The 24,144-nt window shown below is 35.0% G+C and overlaps 1 protein-coding gene across 11 annotated transcripts in view; it reads right to left on the bottom strand.

Annotated features, from left to right (window-relative positions):
* Nucleotides 1-24,144, bottom strand: part of pfkpa (phosphofructokinase, platelet a) — a 104,129-nt gene that overhangs the window by 43,783 nt on the left and 36,202 nt on the right. For 8 of the 11 annotated variants that reach the window (XM_039753538.1, XM_039753540.1, XM_039753542.1 and 5 more), the window contains 8 exons: nt 22,978-23,055; nt 16,094-16,283; nt 14,135-14,300; nt 11,111-11,155; nt 10,534-10,642; nt 8,643-8,738; nt 4,503-4,595; nt 988-1,113 (listed from right to left, as the gene is read on the bottom strand). In XM_039753538.1, coding sequence (XP_039609472.1) covers nt 988-1,113; nt 4,503-4,595; nt 8,643-8,738; nt 10,534-10,642; nt 11,111-11,155; nt 14,135-14,300; nt 16,094-16,283; nt 22,978-23,055 — 903 coding nt within the window. Of the gene's footprint in view, nt 1-987; nt 1,114-4,502; nt 4,596-8,642; nt 8,739-9,015; nt 9,112-10,533; nt 10,643-11,110; nt 11,156-14,134; nt 14,301-16,093; nt 16,284-22,977; nt 23,056-24,144 lie in introns of all 11 variants that reach the window. The other 3 variants (XM_039753539.1, XM_039753548.1, XM_039753547.1) reach the window with 1 other exon arrangement.

The following is a 24,144-nucleotide window of genomic DNA, read 5'->3' as shown; positions in this document are numbered from 1 at the left end:
GAACTGGACTATGAAGAAATAGTAAAACAAGAAAAACACTAAATCAAAAGGACGGAGGGGAGGGGAAAGTTTTGGAAACATAATTTCATGCTTTGTGTTCATAGTATATATTGGAAGTGGGGGTGTTTTAAAAGTGTATTAATTATAGTTTTTTGTTTTTGCATTTTTTTCTCTGTGTGGGTTTGTTAATATCGTTTTTATTATTATAAATCACCTTTCGGCGCTGTGGGAAGGGGTTAAAGGCAGTTTGAGGTTGTCCTGCAATCTTCAGTTAAACTTAGTAAAGTGTAGCGGAAAAAAATCGTTACATTTGTATCTAAACTCATAAAACAAGTTGTTTTTTTGGATCAATAGGAGGCTACTGTGTAATTTGGTGTGGCTATTTTTAACCTTTAATGGAGCTAATAAAGGAGCATAAACAGAATTGGTAGTGAAACAAGAGTTTAGAGTTTCTAGTTATGCTGACGAGTCAGTATACCGTATAATATGGCCACAAAGATGCACAGTTCCTGGAATAAGCTACTGAAACAGATTTGCATGCCCGCCAATGAAGTACACTGCCACTCTATACTCTGTTAAGGTATACTGCTTGAAAAAACTTGATCTCAAACAAAAAATTCTGTTTTAGTCAATAATAACACACCAATTCATTTTCCTTTAGTAGTATATGCAATTTGGAGTCATGGAAGATGTAGATTACTCTATAACAGGTAGGAACCTAGCTTTATGCAGGGAAAAAACTCTGTTACCTTTGTATAAATGAATAAGAAACAAATTGATTTATAGGTTACAATAACATATGCAAATATTATGCAGTCAAAAGCTTTACATCTTTTAGTTTCTTTCAGTAAAGAGTCTGCAGTGAAGGGTTTAAAATGAAGTAAGGCATTGTACTGAATAGATGACAAAGCTTTCTTTTAGTTCTGCTCCTCTCAATAAATAATAACTGCTGGAAAAAAAAGCAACTGGCCATTATCTAACACTTACCATCTGCACACACTCCATGAGTGGCAGCCGCACTGACTGGTTTCCACAAAGTGAGACAACACAGGCTGGAGTATCTGGTGAAGCTTCTAGCAGTGCAAGGACTGCTTCAACGCCCATTCTACTAGCCTAAAAGACAGCACAGAATAAGCAGATGTTTCCACCATGAACACACTTATACTGTACAGTATATGATAAACTACTGTCTGATTATGGCATGAATGTGAATATGAAGTTAAAAAGCACCATGTTATGCATACTTCACTAAAACAACAAACACAATACATTTAACACTCCATCAGGCACAGATCAATGTGTGAAAAACACCTTAAGCATTTCATTTACTTTTAATACCTTAATTTCTCACAAATACAACAGTATGATTTTGTTCAGTTTCCTGACACTACTACAATGCCACTGCTGGAGTATCACATTTCTATGATGAATGTAAATGCAATACAATTTCTATTATTTTTTGTATGTCTCTCATTTTCATTTGTAGCCCAGTTTAAAATGTGCAATGACTCTTCACAGTAATATATTTAAACCAATATAAATAGTTCATTATTGTTCATAATGAAAGTGCCAGTTGGTTAAAATAAGTAAAAAATGTTCAGAAACAACATGTTTACTTATTCAAGTAATTTTACTAGGTTTGCTTTAAAAGTTTGCATGAGATCTACTTAAGTCAGCACGTCTAGCACAATGCCTATCCTTAGTCTCCCAAGCATGTTAGTTGATGTGCTTCCATTTTGTCCACTGGTAAATCAGTACATCCCAAGCCAACCAATCTCTCTGGTCAGGGGTGGACTAAGTACACTAAGGGAACACTGTGGAAGGAAGGGTATAATGGCAGCAGCTACAAGAACCATTTGGGATGAACATCAGTTTTGTTTTAGCTGTAGAGGATTTTGTTGATAATTTTACCGTTTTGTTGCATGAGGAGACGGACTTTAGTGGCAAATACCATGAAAGTGAATGGGGAAGCCCTCCTGGACCACTACGGAGAGTATGTTTTCTTTATCCTGCCTTATCCTGGTTGATGCAGTTTCAATTTACAGTAGCTACAGGTGATTGCCACAATTTGTGAGAGCTTCACTCAATGTCCAGCTTTCATCCTTTGTTTTTTACCAAAATATCAACTTTTATTAGAATACTTATCATTCTTTGTGCACTGTCTAAGCTGCTCATGTATATTTTGTTTCTGCTGCTTGCATTAGGAAGCATCCAATACAGCTCTAAGTTCCTACATTCACAAGCCATGATTCAATCCTATGATGGGTTGAGAACAGGCTATAAGAGGGAGTGCTGGTTCGTGCACATAAATGTGAAGACTTAAATGAGTTTACAAATGGCATGGTGACAAAACTTTGGTTGACATTTAATATAGGCATAATAAGCACAGTTAAAGAGGTTATTAAGACAAAGAAATGGATGTGAATTTGTAATTTTGCTTGCTATTTGTTTAAGTGGAATATTTTTATTAGAAGATTATAGCTATAATCATTCTTTAAATGTATTTTATACAACTCACTGGGTTATTGAATCATGGGTTTCTTTTATGTTTAACAGTTAAAACTATTCACACATACTTATAGTTCATTCATTTATAGTTCATTTTTTAAACAAACAGTAATAATTGACTAAGTAAGATAAGATATACAGTAAAGTTTATTATCCAACCCGCTACATTGTCACAGGGGTCTGCTGGAGCTAATCTCAGCCAACACAAGACGCAAGGCAGGAAACAAACCCCGGGCAGGGGTTGTGCACACACACACAAAAAACACACCAGGGACACTTTTGAATCGTCAATGCACCTAACTTGTATGTCTTTGGACTGTGGGAGGAAACCATAGTACCTGGAGGAAACCCACGCAGACACAGGGAGAAGATGCAAACTCTAAGCAGAGAGGACCCAGGGTCTCCTTTCTGCAAGGCAGTAGCGCTACCCACTGCGCCACCGTGCCGCCCCGTAAAATTTATTACGTTTTATTTTAATTATTTATCATTTTTATTATATTCCTGACTAAGTGGAGGCACCACAACTTAAGGCCAGAAGGGTAAAACAATTAGATTGTTAAATGCAATGATTCATTGTAACATTTGTGTAAATGAAGGTACTTAAAAATCAAACCATAGATACCCTGGGCTCAGCTCATGGTTACTGTAGCACCACAGAAAAAATGTATACATTATAAGCAAGGTGTTAAATGTTACTTACATTAGTAAGAAAACAGACAATATTGCCATTCAAGATCCAGCTCTGAAAAGGAGCCTTCTGTGCCCCACATGTGAGTTATCTCTGTCACTAATACATTCATATAATATGGGCTAATTTCCAAAGATGAGCTACTAAATTATTTATTTATTGATTGATATTGATTGATTGATTGATTTATTGATTCTTTATTTTTTGATTATTTTACTGATTCTTTATTTACTGATTGTTGTGTCAGAATTAGCCACAATACTGTGTAAATCTTGCTATTTCTCATAAAGTTTGTCAGGGAACCTTTTAAAATGTGCATTAAAGTTAAAAAGTTGTTTATCAGATAAAATTGTAATTTACCTTTTTTTATTAACAAAAAAGTGTGATATGCAATTGTATTTTCTGTGAAAGTTAGGGAGCACCACTGAGCCCAAAACCCCAAACACAAACACACAAAACAGTTCTGGGTTCAAATAAAGGGGGTTTTATTACAAAAATGCCTTATTTACAATAATTCAACAGGTGTCTCTTCTTGTTTCTCTCTTTGCACTGCTACTTCTCCATGGCGAGTGTTGTCTGTCTTTGCGCCTGGCTCCGACTCGCCTGGACAAGGTAATGTAGATGCTTTTATTGTGGACCCTGAAGGTACTTCCTGTGTCCCAAAGATGGGGCTTAGGAATACTTCCAGGTCCATTTGAAGTCGTACAAAGTAGGGCCCTCCAGCCCCTTTGGCACCTCCTGGCAGCACCCACAGGGCACAACAGGGTTGACCCAAAGAACTACAAATCCCATTATGCCCCATGGGTATCCGCTGGGGTATTGTGGCCCAGGGATGTTGCCACTTAGTGTAGGGGGCAGACAATAACCTGAATGTATTGCTCTCCACAGTCCTTCCATGTTATTGGCATCCCTGCCACGTAAGATGTCCAAGTCAAGTCCAGGTGGGACACTGTTTCTCATGTGTTGTCCATCATATTCAATACATTCAGAGCTCACAAACAAAAATAAAATGACACACAGCTAGGCATCCTCAAAAGGATATTACTTATAGTAAGACAGCAAGCTTTCTAAATGCATGTATGTATGAATTTTGTGATGGCAATCATACCTCACTCAAGATAAAATATGTACAATACTGTTCCCTTACATCCGCAGCACTTAATTTTCATAATTATGTGTGGAAAAAGTCTTAATTATAACTGGCTATCCAGCTTGTCTCAGTTATATGTGAGAAGGTCCCTGACTGTTTTCAAGAATGACTCTTGTTTTACTGACTCCTACAGTATTAAAATGTTTATAAACTTACCAAAATCCTGTCAAAAGCAGAAGGGGTCCCTCCTCTTTGCACATGTCCAAGGATTGTCACCCGGGTATCAAAACCCAGACATTTCACAACCAGCTACAAAAGAGGAAGGTTACACTTTTTTTACACTTTTTTAAAGAATAATGTACTCAATGCACTCATTTAAAGAAACAGGCAAAGAAATGCTTGAAGAATAATTTAATAGAACTGAGATCAGTGGAGTCTTTAGGAACTGTAGAAAATGTGCACATGGATTTTATCATAAGTGATGCTCAGTCAATTGATGGCTTTAACCGCTTTACTGTGCCGTGATATTAATTTAATAACTCTTAAACAGCCTTTTATCCAGTTTCATTATGCATTTACTGTTAAGTGCTTGCACTTTTATCACACACTTTAAGGAAACAAATAGATGTCAAGTACCAATCCAGGATATCCCTTGTTTTTGCTTTTATTGTTTTTTTTTTACAACCATTTTAACCGACATCTGCAATTCTAACATAGAAACATGGCTTTGATTTTCATTTTTGGTTAGAAATTTACATCCATTCCTTTGGAAAGCATGTCTCGTATTTACATTTAGTTATTAGCACAACTGTTTCAACTTTCGCTGTGCTGATTAGAACTGCTAGATATTGAATTCTGAAAACCATTCTATACGTGCAAAATGGAGGGTGAGCAGTTTAGCTTTGGAGAGACATGGAATGTGTAAAAAATTATAACAAGTTAAATGCACTTTGTGATGCCCTGAGATCTATCAGCTTTACAAAATGTATTCGAATGGGGAAAAGTATGAAAGATATGGTGTTTCCCCCTGAAAATTTTGATGATTTTGTGACAGGTAGTGGGGCAGAGTTAAATCGAATAAGCAATTCAATAATAGCCAAAATAAACAAATAATGTAAAGAATGCCATTTTACAGCATTGAATTGAATTACAATAAAAGAATGCCTTCAAAAAAGCAATACATTTTTAATAAATTATAATCAAAATAGGCATACTCATAAAAAATTAGGCATACATAACAACAAACTTTCAATCTAATTATAGTAAGTAGGACATCAGAACACTTGTTTATTATGCAATTAAGATAAACTATTGAGAAGTAGTGAGAGATTTACATCTCAGAACAACTCACAAAGAGTTTAAAAAGGAGGCATGTCACATTTAAGAACTACAGCTGCTAAAATCACTAGAGATGTCACCTTAAATGAATCGAAATACATTACTAATAACAAGATTGTTCTCAAGTTTCCACACTGTTTCCAAGTTACATGTCACACTATATGAGCAGCTCAAGGTTTAGGGTTATTTTAGAAGTCAATCAACATACAGAATGCCAGAATAAGAAAAGAAGAACATTGCCAAAGAAAACAAATAAACACCATATAAAACTTGGTTCTAATGTCTCCTTTGAAAACTTAGAGATTTGTTAAATTAATTTAATTGCAAGACTGGATGTAAAAATGCTTTTGCACCTACTCCTGAGTCGGCAGCTATTGACTATTGAATTGGTGACTGAATTTAGTGTGAGACTGTCCTGCTAATTTAAATGATAGGAGAAAAAGTCTACTATATAATAAAACGCTAATGTCTGTTTGTATGTGTGTGTGTACAGTACATGCCTGGTCCATTCAAAGGTTAATTTTGCTTTGGTGATGCGATCAACAAAGAAAGTGCCGAGCAAGAGAGGTTGAAGCTGACAATCAAAGGTAAAGGTATAGGAGGCACACTGAGAGTCCCCTTCAAAGACAGCACATATAAAAGTGTACAGGAAGCGAGAAAAACACCTCAAGATAAGTGTTTGAGTCTGATAAGCTGGCTTTAATGAAGTGAAACCGAGAAGGAGGTTCAGACACAAGCGCATATGAAGGAAGGTCACAACGAGGAATGCAGAAAAGTAAACATAGGGCAAGAGATTGCAAATATTTTTTATTTTATTCTGTTAGATGTCTTTGACAAGTAATATGGCTAGTAACATAAGGGAGCACTGAGAATTCTTTATATTAATGAATATTGAAGACACAAGTTGCTCTTTCTATTGTCAGGTAATTTGGACAGAATACCAGACAGACAATACCAATAGATATGAGGATGGGAGGAAGTTGAAAAGAAAATATTTTCTTCCAGTATTTGTATGGAGGTGTAGCCTTCACTATCAGCCCAAGAGCTGCTGCTGATTAACTGGCCCAAAAGAACTGTATGAACTGTACGCACAGTTATCCATATTGTGCTCACTGCTGCTATGTGATGTCTCCAAAACACAGGTTTTAAATGTGATGAATGTGCATTTCCAATATCTGAAATGTATTGATTTTCAATGTAATACAAAAATGTGTGGATTCAAAATAATACTTAGTCAGTTCTATACTATCAAAATGAGAAAGGCTATCAAAATATATATGCACAGGAAAGACATTAAATCCAAATCTGTTCCCAGTATGAAACTGCATCATTGGACACTAATAAAGGAAATTAATAACAGTATGTAAATTTAGAAGTGCACATCAGAGTTTGCTACTCATTATTACTACTCGACTATATTAGTCAAATGCACTTAATGGTAACTGCATTTTGATCACTCTTTGGGACCACTTATTCTTGAATTTATTTTAACCCTGAAAATTAGGTCTTCTTAGCTGGCAAAAATACCTAACACATAAAACATCACCAATGGCTAAATGACTAAAGTTTTCATTCTTGCATTAAATTTGGATATAGCAGTGTTTAAAGAAGGTGCTGATCATAAAAAAACACTGAACAATACAAAGACTTGTGTCTGTAACTGATTAGCAAGCTCTGAAAATGCTTCACTACAATTACTTACTTCATTTAAACATTTGACATTTACACAGTACATGTATACATTTTTTTCATAAACACACAGTAAAGAAAACACCGTTGCTTCCATATTCAGAATAACAAAACATTGAATATTAGATCAAGTGGCATGCATACTGCAGGCTACATTAAATGCAACCTTAAAGTGATATAAAAGTGCCATTTGTGTCACACACTTGTAGACAAAACAAATGAAAGCTCGAAGACAAGTATGTAGCCTGCGGTATACTGTCTTACACATGCACCTTCACAACCTCCTTCCCTCAGAAACAGTGGGAAGCTTTCCCATGATAAAGACCTTGAAACAGGACAGGAAGAAGCAAGCAGGACCAAGTACTATGCACGTGTATAGTTCAACTCCTGCAGGACCGCATGCAAACTTCAACATGCTTATGACACTTTGAATGGAGAAATGCTACAAATTAGGTGTTATGTTCTAAATTGAATAAAACAGAGTAAAGAAAAAAGTCTGATGATCTGAATTAGAGTTACCTTCTAAAATGTATATATGACATGCTGAGCAAATTTACTGTACTAAATGCAGGCACTAAAGGAGTACAATTTGCTCTACAATATTTTATCAATATGTCAATGCTACTGTTTATAATAAAGAATGAGATAAAGAATGAATGATTGAGAGGAATTTTCATCTACGAAGTGGTTTTGTTAAAATATTTTCATTCACGGCAACAGTCAAAACTTAATGTGTTAATATCTTTCAAAATTAAGATATAGGCAATTCATCAAAGTACAAGTATACTGTTGATGGTAAACTATAATGAATAATTTCAGAAAAATTAATAATTTAGGCACAAAAGAGCAACTACAACAAATCTAACAGCTACTGTACTTAAATTTTAATTCTTACTGATTCTTTTCTTTCTCATTGCATAGTTCATGTGAGCTCTCTGTAACAGTTTTATGTTTAAAATTATATTTAGAACTACTGTGATACAGGTAGATCGATAGAAAGATAGTCAGAGTCATTGTTATCATGTCATCATCCATACTAGACAGATATAAAATTGTTTATTGATCCAAAAGTAGAAATTCACAGTTTAGGGCTAAACCGTGATTAGTAACGACAAATTTCTGTGCAGTTGAACTCACATCAGTAAAAAACAAATTACAGAAAAAGCACACAGAAGCAAGCAAATCTGAAACGCAAGCTAAAAGCAACAGTGACCAAGCCATTCCTACCATAGCAAGAGCCAATATCCCACAGGCAGTAATGTAGGGAGTGCAGACAAAGTGGTGGTCAGTGCAGGAGCTGTCCTACCAGTTAGTGAATACAGTACTTACGTCCTTAATATGTTCTGAGGTAATAGATTTGTTGTTAGAATCAATCGCTCCTTCTGATACAATAATGATATTCAGCCTTTTCTTTCGCGCACGGTTCTATGAGAATAAAAACAAATAACAACACAACAAAAATTTTGCATAGGCTTCAAAAGATGGAATTCCATTCTGCTGGGATAGTTTCTGACCCCATACATAATTTAACAACAGTTGTGGTATTTTTCTTTGGTGGTAAAAATGGTCTACTTAATTAATTAAATATCTCATCTTATATAAAACTTAATTCTTTTTAAAATTTAACATGGGATCAAAACTATTCTGCAATCCTGGTCCATACTTTGTGTCACCTGATGCTTTATCACATTCAGGTACTCACATCTTTGACAATATTAGAAGTAATAGCTTTCCCATGTCTGTCAATGGCTCCTTCAGCAACTATGATAATGTTCAACCGTGAACCACGAGAACGGCTCTATATAACAAGGAAAAACAAAACACTGCAAAAATAAAAGGCTTCCTTTTGAAACAAACAGAGGGAAAGCCTCTAGACAAACCCATAATAAAAGTAGTCGATTTTCCAATGAAACTAATGCCATGAGCTCCGATGGGTGCTACCAAATGAAAACAAAGACTGCAATAATTAGTTATTTAATACATTAACACAAAACACATGCTCAGTTTGCATTGAAAAGTCTTGGTAGCTTTTTTAGCAGTCTTACATAACACTTCTTTTAAAGTAATACTCCACACAATAATGTATTTTTTATGTTATTTGCCTTTTGTAGTTTGTAGTGATGGCCAAGAAACATTTTTAATCTCATGTTTTCAGGCTGAATGGAGATAACAAAATTTCTGATATAATAAGTGTCTATGGTTGTCAACACCAGACCAGAGCAAACTATAATAAAATCGTCCATAAAAAAATCTCACTTTACTTATGTCACCTAATCCACATGACAAGGCATCCAGTCTTATCCTCACAATGTTCCAAACACATGTATCTTTATTAAAATATTGTTAAATAAACCACCTCCTGCAAATGCTCTTGTCAATAAATATGGAATGTGAATCAGCATTTGAACTGCACACCTGCCTCCTCTCATTAGATTTATATTGCTATTTACACTGAAGACTTGTCTCCCATCATTTCATTTATATTCATAGCAACAGAAGTGAGGCACAGCTACCTCTGGATTATTCAGCAGCAGTCTGTTTACTTGCATGGCTGAACTGACCTTATGCTTATTTAAGCATCTCAGATATATCCCAGTAAGAGGCATATTCTCTTCCTGATAATGTTTTCACTCACAGTGAAAGACAGTGTTAACCAGTGAATAAGATGTTTATTGTATGAACTCCTGAGCCAGGGAGGGGGTCTTCAATTCAAATGGTTGTTCTTGGAAGCTTTTTCTGAAAGTGGTTTATTTACCAATATTTTAGTAAAAATACTTGTGTTTGGGATGTTGTGAGCAACAACTGGATAACATTTTTTCATGGACTATCTCAATATTGTTTGCTATTGTCCAGCACTGGCCAGAAACTTTGCTATCTCCATTATGCATTAAAGCACAAGATTAAAACTTTTACCTGGCCATCACCACAAATAACACAAGGTTAATAACATTTTCGGTGAAGCATTTCTCTAAAGCTCTATGTTTCATAACAAATGTACTAATTGGAGCTATGTATGTATTTAATTCAAACATCATTAACATGCACATTTTATTAAATGATAAAACATGTTTAAAACTGATTAATCTGTTTGTTTCAAATTCTTTATTACATAATTTAAAAAAAATATTAATTTAGCTCTATAATACGGAATTTTAGCAACCTACATAATCTATATACAGTACCAAAAAAATCTTTAAATTGAAGTACACTCATCAAATACCTCTGATAGTTTTGTACACATCAGCTCCTCCCATCCGTCTGCTGGTGGCATTTCCGGAATAAAAACCCAATCTGCCCCACAAGCTAATGCACTAACAAGTGCCAAGTACCTGCAAAAAAGTGGCTCCAGGTATATTAAGTGGGATTGGTAAAGGCCAGGCTTATCTTGGGATGGCATTATTTGCACTCAACTGACAACTTGTCATTACATATTAAGAATTTAAATGTCCACAATTAACCTATTTCTCGGGCACAAGCAGCAAGCCCATTGTGGAAATACTGTAACTAAACATAAAAAATATGGAAGTGAGTCTGTTCATATTTTTTGATAGGCTCAAGGTACTGTACTGTACATTTATAATAAAGTAAATGGTATGTATTTGTATTTCTAAAAGACCATGCAAAAAAATGCATGTTCAAATCCAGAGACATTCATCTACACAGTGCAATAATAATCATCAAAGTAGAATGTGTGATTTAGAAATATTCTATAAAAAAGCAGACAGATCAATACATGCCCATTTTCCATTTAAGCAAAACAAAAGAGAATACTAGAAATATCAGAAATAAAGCCTTACCCACAGTGTCTTCCCATAACTTCCAAAACAAATGTCCTTTGGTGGCTGATTGAAAAATAAATAAATCAGTCAATAAAGGCAAGGCAAACCTTTTTAGTAAGAATTCAAACCTCAGACAAGCAAGATTCAATGTTCCTTCTCATCATAGATTTTATATAAAATGGGAAAAAAAGAAAAGGAACAGAAACTCTTTTCTCCCCTAATATACTGTATCTATTGTATTTGGGACAGTTGACAACTATTGTAAATATGACAGTTATAACACTCATGACCAACTGAGAAAGGTAATAGTTAATACAGTACAAAGCAAATTATATCCCAAGATAAGTCAAATATCCAGTATGAACCAATTACGCACAAGATCAGCTATTAAGTTCAACAGGAAGATAGCATTCAGACACAGTCAAATTTCATTTACTAGCAACTGCAAAATTTGAGATATATTGTGATTACCATATACTGTATATCTGTTTTCTTTTCAGACTTTAGTTAACCTATTATGTTTATGGTGCCTATAATTTTTCTTGGAAGAAACACATATACAGAAAAACAACACATAATTTGGGTCTTGCATTTAAAAATGCAATATTTCAGAACAACCTTAACTGTATAAATGAAATAAATATAGCAGTCTTATCACACTCAGCACCTTAATTAGGCACAGGGTCATGCCAAGAAAATAATTAATTGCTTGCCTTCACCCTAAATGGCTTGGTTTTGTCAGTTCATTTTAAGCTAATAGCTAGAATGTCTGCTTAACTGGTGTACCATAGTCACCCTCCCCCGTTGCCTACTCCCTCTGAGTGGCTCTGTGACATTTCACTCGAGTAAGGTTGCTAAATCTGTGGTCTGGCTGACAGTACCACTACTTTTACTATAGCCTAATCTGTAACCCACTCAAGTACAGTATCTTTCTGCTCTGCCTCTACATTAGTTACTCTTTACTTTAGCAGAATGTCACAGTATCTTTAAAAACTATGATAAAAGTCTCTGATCCTTCCCATGACCAAACTCTTTAAAGACTGCATCAATGAGCTCTTACTCATAGGCAGAATGACTGTGGTAGATGTGTTCATTCACAGTAAATATACAATAAAAGGTTATCAGGCAAGCATTACCCATTATCTGATTTTTTTCACATTTAGATGATAATGCTATGGCTCTGTGCATTTGAAAAGAATTGGAAGCTGAGTTAAGATTTGCTACTTGATGACATGTTATTGTATATAAATATTTTGCGGATGCTCAAAATTCTCTGTGGTTTGATACACATATAATTCTAACAAGGGGTATTGTGCTGCAGTGTTTAGCACTGATGCCTAACAGACACACTCTTGCAGGAAGTTTCACATTTACTCAGTCCTGCTTTTTTTTTTTTCTGTGGGTATTCCTGTTTTGCTATACAACTCAATCATATGTTTGTTAACTTAATTGTATAAATATAATTTGGCAAAGTATGAGTGACCTGTGCATGCCCTGCTGTAGACTGGTGCCTTGTGCAGGGTTGAGGCTAATGGGATTGACCCCTGACTGTGGATTAAGTGGATTGGATGATGGGTGGAAAGATGGAAGGACAAATTCAATAATGCATAAGCTGTTTAATAAAGTAGTACCTGTACCTCCTGTCTATCTCTGGATTATCAGAAATGATCATATATAGAAACAGACAACAGGAGTTGCCTTATCTACTGTATATTAGCTGTAACTTGTATATATATTATAACATGTATAAATACTGTAAATCACAGGCTCTAATAAAATGAGATCATTATAAGCTATACATTAGTGAAACTAATTAAACTTCAAATTGCCAATTCATTGTTTGTATTTCACCTGGACTCAAATTTACAATTCTGATGAATATCTAGTGAGAAGTCAAGCAAAACGACACCTTTTATTGGCTAATTAAAAAAAAATTTTATGAGCCTAAAGAAGGGGCCTGAGTTGCCTCGAAAGCTTGTATATTGTAATATTTTTAGCTAGCCAATAAAAGGTGTCATTTTGCTTGACTTCTCACTACATTCATAATGGCTAACACAGTACAATACCCTAGTACTGATGAATATCTGATAATTTATTTCATTAGTAGTATATTGCTTTACAATATCATTCATAAACCACTGTCAGTCCTTGTTCAAGTCAGGCTTTGACTCTTTAATCAGATATGTGAATCAGAGCACAATATGAAAGACGTGTAACTCAGCAGAATGCATTCATGATCCATCCATCTACCCACTCCCCAGCCAACTAACCCAATTCAGGGTCACATAAAGTTGGTGCTTATCCTAATAACACTGGATACAATTTGGGAAACAACCCTGGATATGGTTCCAGACTACTATAGGTCACAACTATGTTCATTCAAACTGAGCCAGTTTATACTGACTAAATAGCCTCATGTGCATATCTTTGGGATGTGGGTTCAAACTGAACAAGATAATGATCTACAGGGGCAGAGAGAGAACATGCCAAACCCACAAAGACAGAGAGCTGGGGCCAAGACCTGAATCCAGAACCATCCTGCTGTTTGCATTCATGATATGCTTCATGAAAAACATAATGTGAAAAAAATATATTTCTTCATTGTGTAATCCTCCATTAGAAAGGTGACTTTATTTATATAATAGAAATGCATTGGTCAAAATAATATTTTCATTGTAGTTTGTACTCTCCATTATAACACTACATTAAAAGCCAATTTTATTTTTTTCATTTTCCACGATTAGTTGTAAACATTATATTTTCCTGATATTTATAAACTGTCATCCAGTTAGCAAGTTCCATTTGCGGTTGTGCTTTAATGTTACTGTGTAATTCAGATTTAGCGGAGGCAGCCCACAGCCTAATATTTACATTCCAACTGACATATTCTGGAAAGTGAAAAGTAATATGAGACGATGCCAAAGAGTTAGGAGTTCCTCTTAACAGCAGTAATGAAAGGTCTGAAATAGAAGCAGCTGCCTGCTGCTATATGATTTATTATTTGTCCAAAGTGAGAATCTCATTATCGTATCCACAACTCACCTCTGTGCAGTTGTCATGATTGCATCTACAACCTCAATGATCCGGTGCAGAGCAGAGTCTGTGCCAATCGTCATGTCTGTTCCACAGAAATCATTATCAATGGATCCTACCATTCCCACAATGTTCAAATGTGAGTACTTCAGAACGGCTTCATTGTCGATTTTTCCTGAATGATTATGAAAATGGGAAAATTGCTATAAGCTTCAATATAACATATATAGTTTGTTTTCACAAACTGACAAAACACATATTGTGCGTTATTATGAATACTATTAATTCCTGTGTTAGAGTTAAGGCAAAACACACATTTTAATGGTCAAAGCAGAATAATTATTAAACATTCATAACTATAGAAAAATGGAGAAATATATGCATTTTCCAAAGAAAACAGGTCAAACCACAGAAAATGATTTGAGGAACTGTAATTCAAGCAAGGTTTGCTAAAAGCTGGTAAAAAGCAACCATTCTTAAAACAGCAATATAGAAAATGTGGCCTTATTGCATAAAATACAATACTAAAAAACATGCCATGATATGCCTCATACAGTGTAATTGTATTTTCTTCTGACAATTCCTTAGTTTCTTAAATTTATTTTAAAATCATTCCCAGGTTTTTGAACACCAAGGAATCTATTGGTTATGTATGTTTTTTTTTATTTCAATGCATTTTGAAAAATGATAAAAAGTTACATTCTTCTGCTACGCCATGTAGTTTTGCCATTGAGCAGTGCCATTTTTTGTTTACAGTAGTCAACAAAAATTGCATAGCCTATTACTAGGCCATTGCTATACCCATTACAATGTCATTGCTAGGCAAGATGAACAGGAATGTGTGACATGTGACATCATTATTGCAAAGACATACAGTCAGCATTATACATTTCCTGGTCACCAGAGATTGCAGATTCTTCCCACAAAAACAATAGTGTTTTTTCATTTTAATATATTCTGGTTATGATGTATCCTTCTGTTCCCTTATTAATTATCTTCTAGTCCATTTGGATCTGGTTATGTGTTCCCAGTTTGACTACGATTTTTCCACAATGTTACCCCACTACATTTCCTGGTTCATGTCCTGAGCTTTGTTTACTTTATTCATGTGTTTATGGTTATGAACCTAGCGTTACGTAATTTTCATTTGTGCAGCCTCTCCTCGTTCCACTTCCATTCTAAACTGCTATCACCCACTGCAGGTAGTCCAACTGTATGCAGATATGTATGAAAAAATCATATCACTTTAATTCCTTATTTTTTTTTCTTATATTTTATTGTAAGGGTTATGGAAGAAGATGATCCGCTGTGGCGACCCCTAACGGGAGCAGCCTAAAGAAGGAGAAGAAGAAGAAGATTTTATTGTAAGGGTGATCCTACTCTGTTGAGTGACCCCTTACTTCTCTGGTGCTTCTGAATTTGGAGGAAGCAGGTTTTGATAGGGAACTTCCACTCTCACATTTTTTTATAAACATAGTTCTCCTATGCTGTTTCTTTGATGGATTCAATCTTCTCTTGTAATAAGCATTTGCTCAATTGTGTTGTGATGAAAATTACTATACTGTAATTGCAATCTTGTGAGTGCCACTTGTCTGGGACACTGCTGACCTGAGGGCCAGTATCCAGTATGCAAACTGTTATAGGCACAAAGGTAAAACCTGCTCTCTCAAAGATTATATTAATACAAAAGAGGATATGTGAGATGATTAGTCAATCATTTCCCTAATTCTTGGAAATACATCCAAGTTGTTGTTCTAGGGCAGTCATTTATGTTCACCCAAGTGGTTCTAAAAGTAAAAAAGTTCTATGTACATCAAATAATATGAATGGAAAAAGCTGTTAAAACAAATGAGCGGTAAAAAAGTGAGTCATATCACTTTATCTAGCTATGAATACATGAAACACAGGGTTACTAATTCTGAGCACATTTAACAAATGACCTCTAAAGACAGGTTTGTGCAGTCTTACCCGCCTGGAGAAGTTCATCAAGAAGACCACTCCACTCCTCTCGAAACAAGTTTGCACCTGTCAAGCTTCCGTCTCCACCAATCACACACAGGTTAGTAATGCCTCTTTGCACCAGATTATAGGCAGCCTTCAGGCGACCTTCATGGGTACGAAACTCTTTGCAGCGTGCACTGCCAATCACTGTTCCTCCCTGTAAACAAAATTAAAAAATTTGCTTTCTTTTGAAATAAAAATAGTTGAATTTCATTTATCATATCTGCTGTTAGCAAAGATTTTACTTCGATAAGCACGTTGATTTTAGAGCAGTACAGTCTTTATCTCTGCTTCTTTATAGATCCATTGCCCTAGATTTAAATCCTGTGCCTAGTCTTTGTCCATGAGGAGTTTGCATGTTCTCTCCATGTCTGTGCAGGTTTTTCTCCAATATTCCAGTTTTCCTGCTATACCCTTAAAGACATGCAGGTTAGGTTAACCGGTAACTCTAAATTAGACACAGTACAAGAGTGCAAGCGTAGATATTATTGTGAAGGACTTCTGTGTTTGACAGATACCCTGTCCAGGGCTGGTTCTGTGACCCGACATTTGCGCGATAGACATATGCACGCCAACAAAATAGCGCAGATTAAAATGCGCCGTCAAAATCGCGCCAACAAAATCGCCCTGAAAAAAATTGCGAAAGTTTCATTAAATATGAATTACTAGTTTAAAGCATATATAATAATGTTTATTTTAGAAGTCAATATTATGAGACGCGGCATGCCATCAGCACGGCACGCAGATAGTCCATAAGATCACGCCCTGCATATGTAGGAAGAATTGCAGCAAGGGCATCCCACTCTCTTGGCCTCTCTCGCGATTTTGTCGTGGCGATTTTGTCGGCGTGCATTTGTCGAAAACCATTTAGCAGGTTTGTCGGCGCTCATTTGTCCATCGCGGTTTTATCGGGGCGCATATGTCTATCGCGCTTTTGTCGGTGAACCGGCTGGTTCATGCCTTGACTGACTGACTTGCTAAACTAAGCACATACTGTATACGATCATTCATTTTCTGAACTTACTGTACTTAATCCAATTATAGGGTCATGAAATTCATACTCATTTATAGGTGAAAATGTTATTTTCAAAACAGAAACCTGATAGACACACATTTTTTCAAACCAATACTTCAGGAAACATAGTCCAGTGTAATAAATTTTTTAAAAATGAATCAATATATATGCTTATTATAAAGCAGAGTGAGTATACAAAATCTGTTCATACATACATCAATTTCGTAAACAAAGTTTATAATTCAGAGACATAAGGAGCAAAAGCTTCTACTGGAAACAACAAACACAAAGCTGGGACCAACCCTGTACAGGACACCAGTCCATCACAGGATACAATCACTAGCTTACACTCACTCACACTAGACCAATTTAGAAATACCTTCACATCTCTGGGGTGTGTGAGGAAACCGGAGTGCCAAGAGAAAGAGTGCCAACAGAAAACCCACACAGGCACAGGGGAAATGACCAAACTTCAACCAGACATCACTCTGCATTTCAGTTTTAAAACTAATTTTAAGCTAAATAAAATAGTTTACTTTCTCATCCTTGGAATAACTAAAAAATTAGCAGTTTTCTTCCAGTTACATTTTAGAAAGATCTTTCTGCATCAGCTGCAAATATATGTTGAAGAAATCTAGTTACTCACTTAATAATATACAGTCATATGAAAAAAGGTTAGGAACCCCTCTCAGCAAGTATAATAATTTACTTTCAACAAAAAAGAAAACAGTGGTATGTCATTCATTTCCTAGGAACATCTGAGTACTGAGATATTTTCCGAACAAAGATTTTTAGTGAAGCAGTATTTAGTTGTATGAAATTAAATTAAATGTGAAAAACTGACTGTGCTAAAATTTGGGTACCCTTGTAATTTTGCTGATGTGAATGCATATAGCTGCATAATACTGATTACTTGCAACACCAAATTGGTTGGATTAGCTCGTTAAGCCTTGAATTTCATAGACAGGTGTGTCCAATCATGAGAAAAGGTACTGAAGGTGGTCAACTGCTTCCCTTTGACTCTCCTCTGAAGAGTGACAGCATGGGTTGTGCTTCCCTTTGACTCTCCTCTGAAGAGTGACAGCATGGGATTCTCAAAGCAACTCTCAAAAGATCTGAAAACAAAGATTGTTCAGTATCATGGTTTAGGGGAAGGCTACAAAAAGAGTTTTAAGCTGTCAGTTTCAACTGTAAGGAATGTAATCAGAAAATTGAAGGCCACAGGCACAGTTGCTGTCAACACCAGGTCTGGAAGGCCAAGAAAAATACAGGAGCGGCATATGAGCAGGATTGTGAGAATGGTTACAGACAACCCACAGATCACCTCCAAAGACCTGCAAGAACATCTTGCTGCAGATGTATCTGTACATCATTCTACAATTGAGCGCAATTTGCACAAAGAACATCTCTATGGCAGGGTGATGAGAAAGAAGCCTTTTCTGACAAACCAGACTCATTTTGGAACAACGTGCTTTGGACTGATGAGACAAGAATTGAGTTATTTGGTCATAACAAAAAGCGCTTTGCATGGCGGAAGAAGAACACTGCATTCCAAAAAAAACACCTGCTACCTACTGTCAAATTTGGTGGAGGTTCCATCATGCTGTAGGGCTGTATGACTAGCTCAGAGACTTGGGGCCTTGTTAAAGTCGAGGGTCGGATGAATTCAACCCAATATCAACAAATTCTTCAGGATAATGTTCAAGCATCAGTCACAAAGTTACGCAGGTGTTGGATATTCCAACAAGACAATGACCCAAGAGGTACAATGTTCTGGAATGGCCGTCACAGTCCCCTGACTTGAATGTCATCGAAAATCTATGGAATGATTTGAAGCAGGCTGTCCATGCTGGGCAGCCATCTAATTTAACAACTGGAGAGATTTTGTATGGAAGAATTGTCAAAAATACCTCCATCCAGAATCCAGACACTCATTAAAGGCTATAGGAGGCATGTAGAGGCTGTTATATTTGCTAAAGGAGGTTCAACTAAGTATTGATGTAATATCTCTGTTGGGGTGCCCAAATTTATGCATCTGTCTAATTTTGTTATGATGCATATTGCCTATTTTCTGTTATTTCAATAAACTTAATGTCACTGCTGAAATACTACTGATTCCATAAGGCATGTCATATATTAAAAGGAAGTTGCTACTTTGAAAGCTCAGCCAATGATAAACAAAAATCCAAAGAATTAAGAGGGGTTCCCAGACTTTTTCATATGACTGAACACAAGTGAAATCTGGAAATGAAAAATTGCACTGGCAAAAAATGATTTTAAACACTTGCACTGGCAAAAAATCAATTTTGGAAGACTGTAGCAAATTAATTATTAATGGTATAAGTTAATCATTGTGGTATATACAGTATATATAATTATATATTTTGTATTCTCCTAAATCACAGCTCTTATGCTTAATGCCAACTAAAATACTATGTACTGGTAACTTTTAACCTTGCAACAACTTTCCTTCTCTCCTGAGGATGGCTAGTGCAACTCAGGGCTTAGTGACTGGCATGAAATACTACAATATGGTCTATAAACAAAGAGACAGCATCTCATACATGCTGTAATGGTGTAGTGATGGGTAGCATGTTTAAATTTCAATGAAAGTTGGAACATCCCAATCACATTTAATTTTTTTTCTTTAATCAAGCCCTCACTGTTTTTGTCATATCCTAAAGCTGAATTGGGCCATATTGTCTCAGGAGTTATTTATTACAATGTGGGGTTCTATGAACCTAAAAGAAAAATACAAAATATCGCATACAAAGATACTTTCCCATACCAGCCACATTTATGTATTGAATGCAACAAATGTAAGGTGTAATAAATATTGTAATATGTAATTTGTAAAAACTGTCTTAAATCCTTAATAGTTCACTAGTATTTTCTCCATATTTAGTGCACACAATACATTACTATTACTAAATATATTACTAAATTGATATTTCTGAAACAACCATTATGAAGGGATTCAAAGTAAAAATGATTAGGATAAAAGATTAAGCAAATAATGTTCACAGACCCTTCTGCTGCATTTTAAATGTATAATGCATTTATACAATGACATTCTTGTTAAATACATTTCTAAAAGATAAGCTTTACATTCACAGTTGTAATACGATGTTGACACAAATGGATATGTCCAAAAGAAAATAAAATATAGAGCAACAAGTACTAGCTAATTTGCAAAACTAAGCAAACCTTTTAATTGGAACAAAATATTTTCCTCATAATGCATTCTTTGAAAGAATCAATTGAATGTTCTAGGGCATTTCATGCTGAAGAACCCATCTTAAAATCAACTTTAGTTTGAGGACCTAATCTCCAGAAAATGGAGTCTTGGTTGTGATATTTCCCTCAATTAACAGACAGAAAAGCAGATATAAACCATGAAACTACCACCATCATTATTGACTGTAAAAATAGGGTTATTTTGGTGTAAGCTAGTACACAATTAGGTTGTCTACTATGCATTATTTATTCAGAGTAACACTTGCATTTGTGACTCATCCAATTTCTGACAAAAATTTACACAATTATCCAGATGATGTTTTTGCCCTCAATACAAGCAGAAAAGTAATATTTTAAGCAGTTTTTCATCAGGCTATAAATGCTATTGGAATTTGGCTTTTATTATATGGCTGTGGTTTGAATATGGATATCGGCTGCTGCAAAAAAAGTCATGCAGATCCTCAGATGCAATCCTGGGTTTGCTTGTATATCTAGTATGAATCTTTTAGTTGTTCTGTGGAGGATAATTCTGAAACAAATGCCACTCGCGTTGTGGAGACGCGGTCGCTCCTCCAAAACCCCCTCTTAAATGGTGATACAATGGGAAACAAATAGTTTTTTTTACCTCCTCTTTGCTCGATAGGCTGCTGGAATGGTGCTGCTGCCGTGCCATGTGATCTACATCTTGCGGGCGCTTCAAACATTTAAAAGCTTGTACAGTAGCTGTCCTACTCTTTGTCTTTTATTTTTGGCCCCAGGCGTGGTTAAATCTTTTGGCACAAAGTCCCGTCTTGCAAGACGTGAGTTGTTGATATTTTTTACTTTATAATTTAAAAATGGAATAAGAATCTGAAAATCTAACAACATCACATTAAAGTCTGATAAATTATTAAAAAGAATGATACCAAACATATATATGTAGGTTTTAAAATAAGCCAGATTTAAAGCATGACATAAAAAGTCACCTAAAATCCTTGCACAAAATTGTTGCACTTTTAGGCTTAGGATTTTATATATATAGCGTATCATTAGGAGGTCTTTTGCTCTTTGTTTTCATGATTCACTCTTCAATTTAAACTATCTAAGCACACCTGCATTGATCATTTACTTTTACAATTGTCACTTGTTTTTACCCACTACTTTTTTGTTGTATTCAATGATTTCTCTACAACAGTGTTTCTTTAAACAATGGATCATGCTTAGAAATGGGTCACCACACGATTGTCATCAGTCATAGTTAACCATTAACAACTGGTCAGTGTCTCGATGTATGTTTGCTGTTACAGCATTAGTTAAATCAAAATCTGCAACAGAGGTGCAAAGAAAAATGCATTAAATTTAGCATGAAAAAAATGCTTCTTGTAACATTATTTTAAAGTGGTTTGAACAATTTCAATCTACTGGTAGTGCGAAGGATGTGTTTGTTGGACATTTCAGATCTGCATGAAGACTGGAAAATATTTAAAGGGGTGAAAGTGACTGAAGAGCTGCACCCTCAACATTCAGCACGATGCCAGATAGTAGCAATAAACATTTCAAGTTGTTTATCAAGATTTATACCATCATCTGTATAACATACAAATAAAGCATACATTGTTTTAGGAATAATTGAACTATGAAACTCAAGTGTTTTAGTCAGTTTATTGAATTTTTAAATGAAAATCAGGATGTTGAATCATTTGTGAATTCATTTAGAAAAATGAATTGTTAACATTAGAGCCAATTTAAAAAAAAAACATTATTAAAAAAAAGAATAATGTTATTTAAGCCAAGTTAAATAAATCACATTGTTTATTTTTGACTACATTTTCCCTTATCTTCAAAATGAGTCAAGTGACTAAATAAAGTGACCATTCATACCGTCCTTTCAAAATCTTCAAAATTATCATATCCTCACACCACACCTTTTATAAAGAATTTATTTCTTTTACGTTTACTAAAGGTTATACTAAGCATTGACACTGGCAGTGAAGTACCTCAGGAATCCATTCCTTGTTTTAAATAATTATTCCATTACTAACAATATGTTTGCTTTCAATTTTTTCTCTTTAGTAATATTCATGTGAGAAATATGCTTGTATGGAAACAAAAACATTTACTGTGTTTTATTATATGGCCATTGTTGTTTGCCTATGTACAGTATGGGTCTGCTGTAATTATGGAAATAATCTTCATATTGGGTCTCAGTATTGTACTGGTTTTCTTGTTTGGGTCCTTAGATTAAGATTTAGATTTTTGTTTAAAAGCCCCTATTCTAAACAGTATACAAAATTGTTGGGAATAGTCTATATCTTTTAAGGAACTGCGGATTAGTTTTAATTACACAAACACTTCAACACAGAATTTAATACTTAAAGAAGTACAATAGAATTCAAAAACTCTCTTGTAAAGGTAATTAAACCTGTGCAAACATGATACAAATTGTCAGGCATTAACCACTGAGCCACCATGCCATATTTTACCTTATTATTATTTAAATATATGCACACATAATTATATATACAAATAGGAAAACTGGACTTTATTTCCAATAAATAAAAATTTTCCAGCAAAATTAGCAACATTGAAATGCCTACATACATAAAATATTGTTACTTACCACTTGTAACATACTAGAAACACTTTCCCATGTTGCTTCTTCAATATTATCACCTCCATCCACCATACCTTGATAACCCTATAAAAAATAAACACAGACTTAAGAAAACTAATTGTATGAAAAATCTGTCAAGAAATAGCACAGAGAAAAAGTGCATTCTACATCAATAAAATGAAATATTCTAAAAGAACTGGACATAGCATAGTTTTTCAGGGAATCACTCCACTATATACAGTATTACTCCATAGGCTATAATCTATAGTTTTCTGTGAAACAATATTTGTAAACAGATACACAGTATGGATATACAGTATTTTCTAAGAAATAATACTTCCTAAGAAGCTTTTAACTATTCTTTTGTAATTTTACCTAAGAATTCATTTCTAACTACCTGGGATCAACTGGACTTTCCGTTTCATAACTTGAAATATTTTATTATATATTCTAATTGCTTGCAGATTGTTGTGGAAACATGTCTATGTTTGAGCAAATCAAAGCAGAAATCCTATATTGTTTTTATGGTTAAAAATAAAACACATGAAAAATCAAAAAAGCTCCCTCATCTCTTACTCAATGTTATATATGCTGTATAATGCCTTCCAAAAGTATGGAAACCTTTGAAAAGATTTCAAGTTTTACTGAATTATAAATGATACTTACTCATCCATTTCCCTTTCATTTGCATTGCAGACTCATATGCTCAATTTAAAGACAAAATTAGACATTCTTTAGCAGATATCATAAAAACAGTGACTACTGTCACATGGCTGAGAAATCCTGTTTTACTCTTGAAATGACCTGCTTAAAGTTGCAGTGCCAGTCTGTAGCAGAATGACAAACTGGTTCACAACACTTGATTACCTTGATTTTCATGATGAAATAGATATTTGGCCTTTGCACACATAATGTCTAAGAGCGTATATGCCATGAAAAGTGACTATTCTGCATGATGCTGGTCAGAAGTACAAGTTGGTGGTGCCACGTCTGCATGTTCATGTATGATGTGTTACATCTACTTAAGTTATACTAATCCAGAGTTCAGTGTTCAGCCAACACTGAAGCAAAGCAGACTACCATGTGGTATCTCACACACTGAATGTAAGTTTAGATAACACCTTATTTGTTTTAACCACAGCTGAGTATTGTACATTCAACAGTGTGTCTTCA

This window comes from Polypterus senegalus, chromosome 5 (assembly GCF_016835505.1).
Source record: "Polypterus senegalus isolate Bchr_013 chromosome 5, ASM1683550v1, whole genome shotgun sequence".
Classification (NCBI taxonomy): Eukaryota; Metazoa; Chordata; class Cladistia; order Polypteriformes; family Polypteridae; genus Polypterus; species Polypterus senegalus.
Note: the sequence above shows the minus strand (reverse complement) of the source record. Positions and strands in the feature narration are given on the sequence as shown.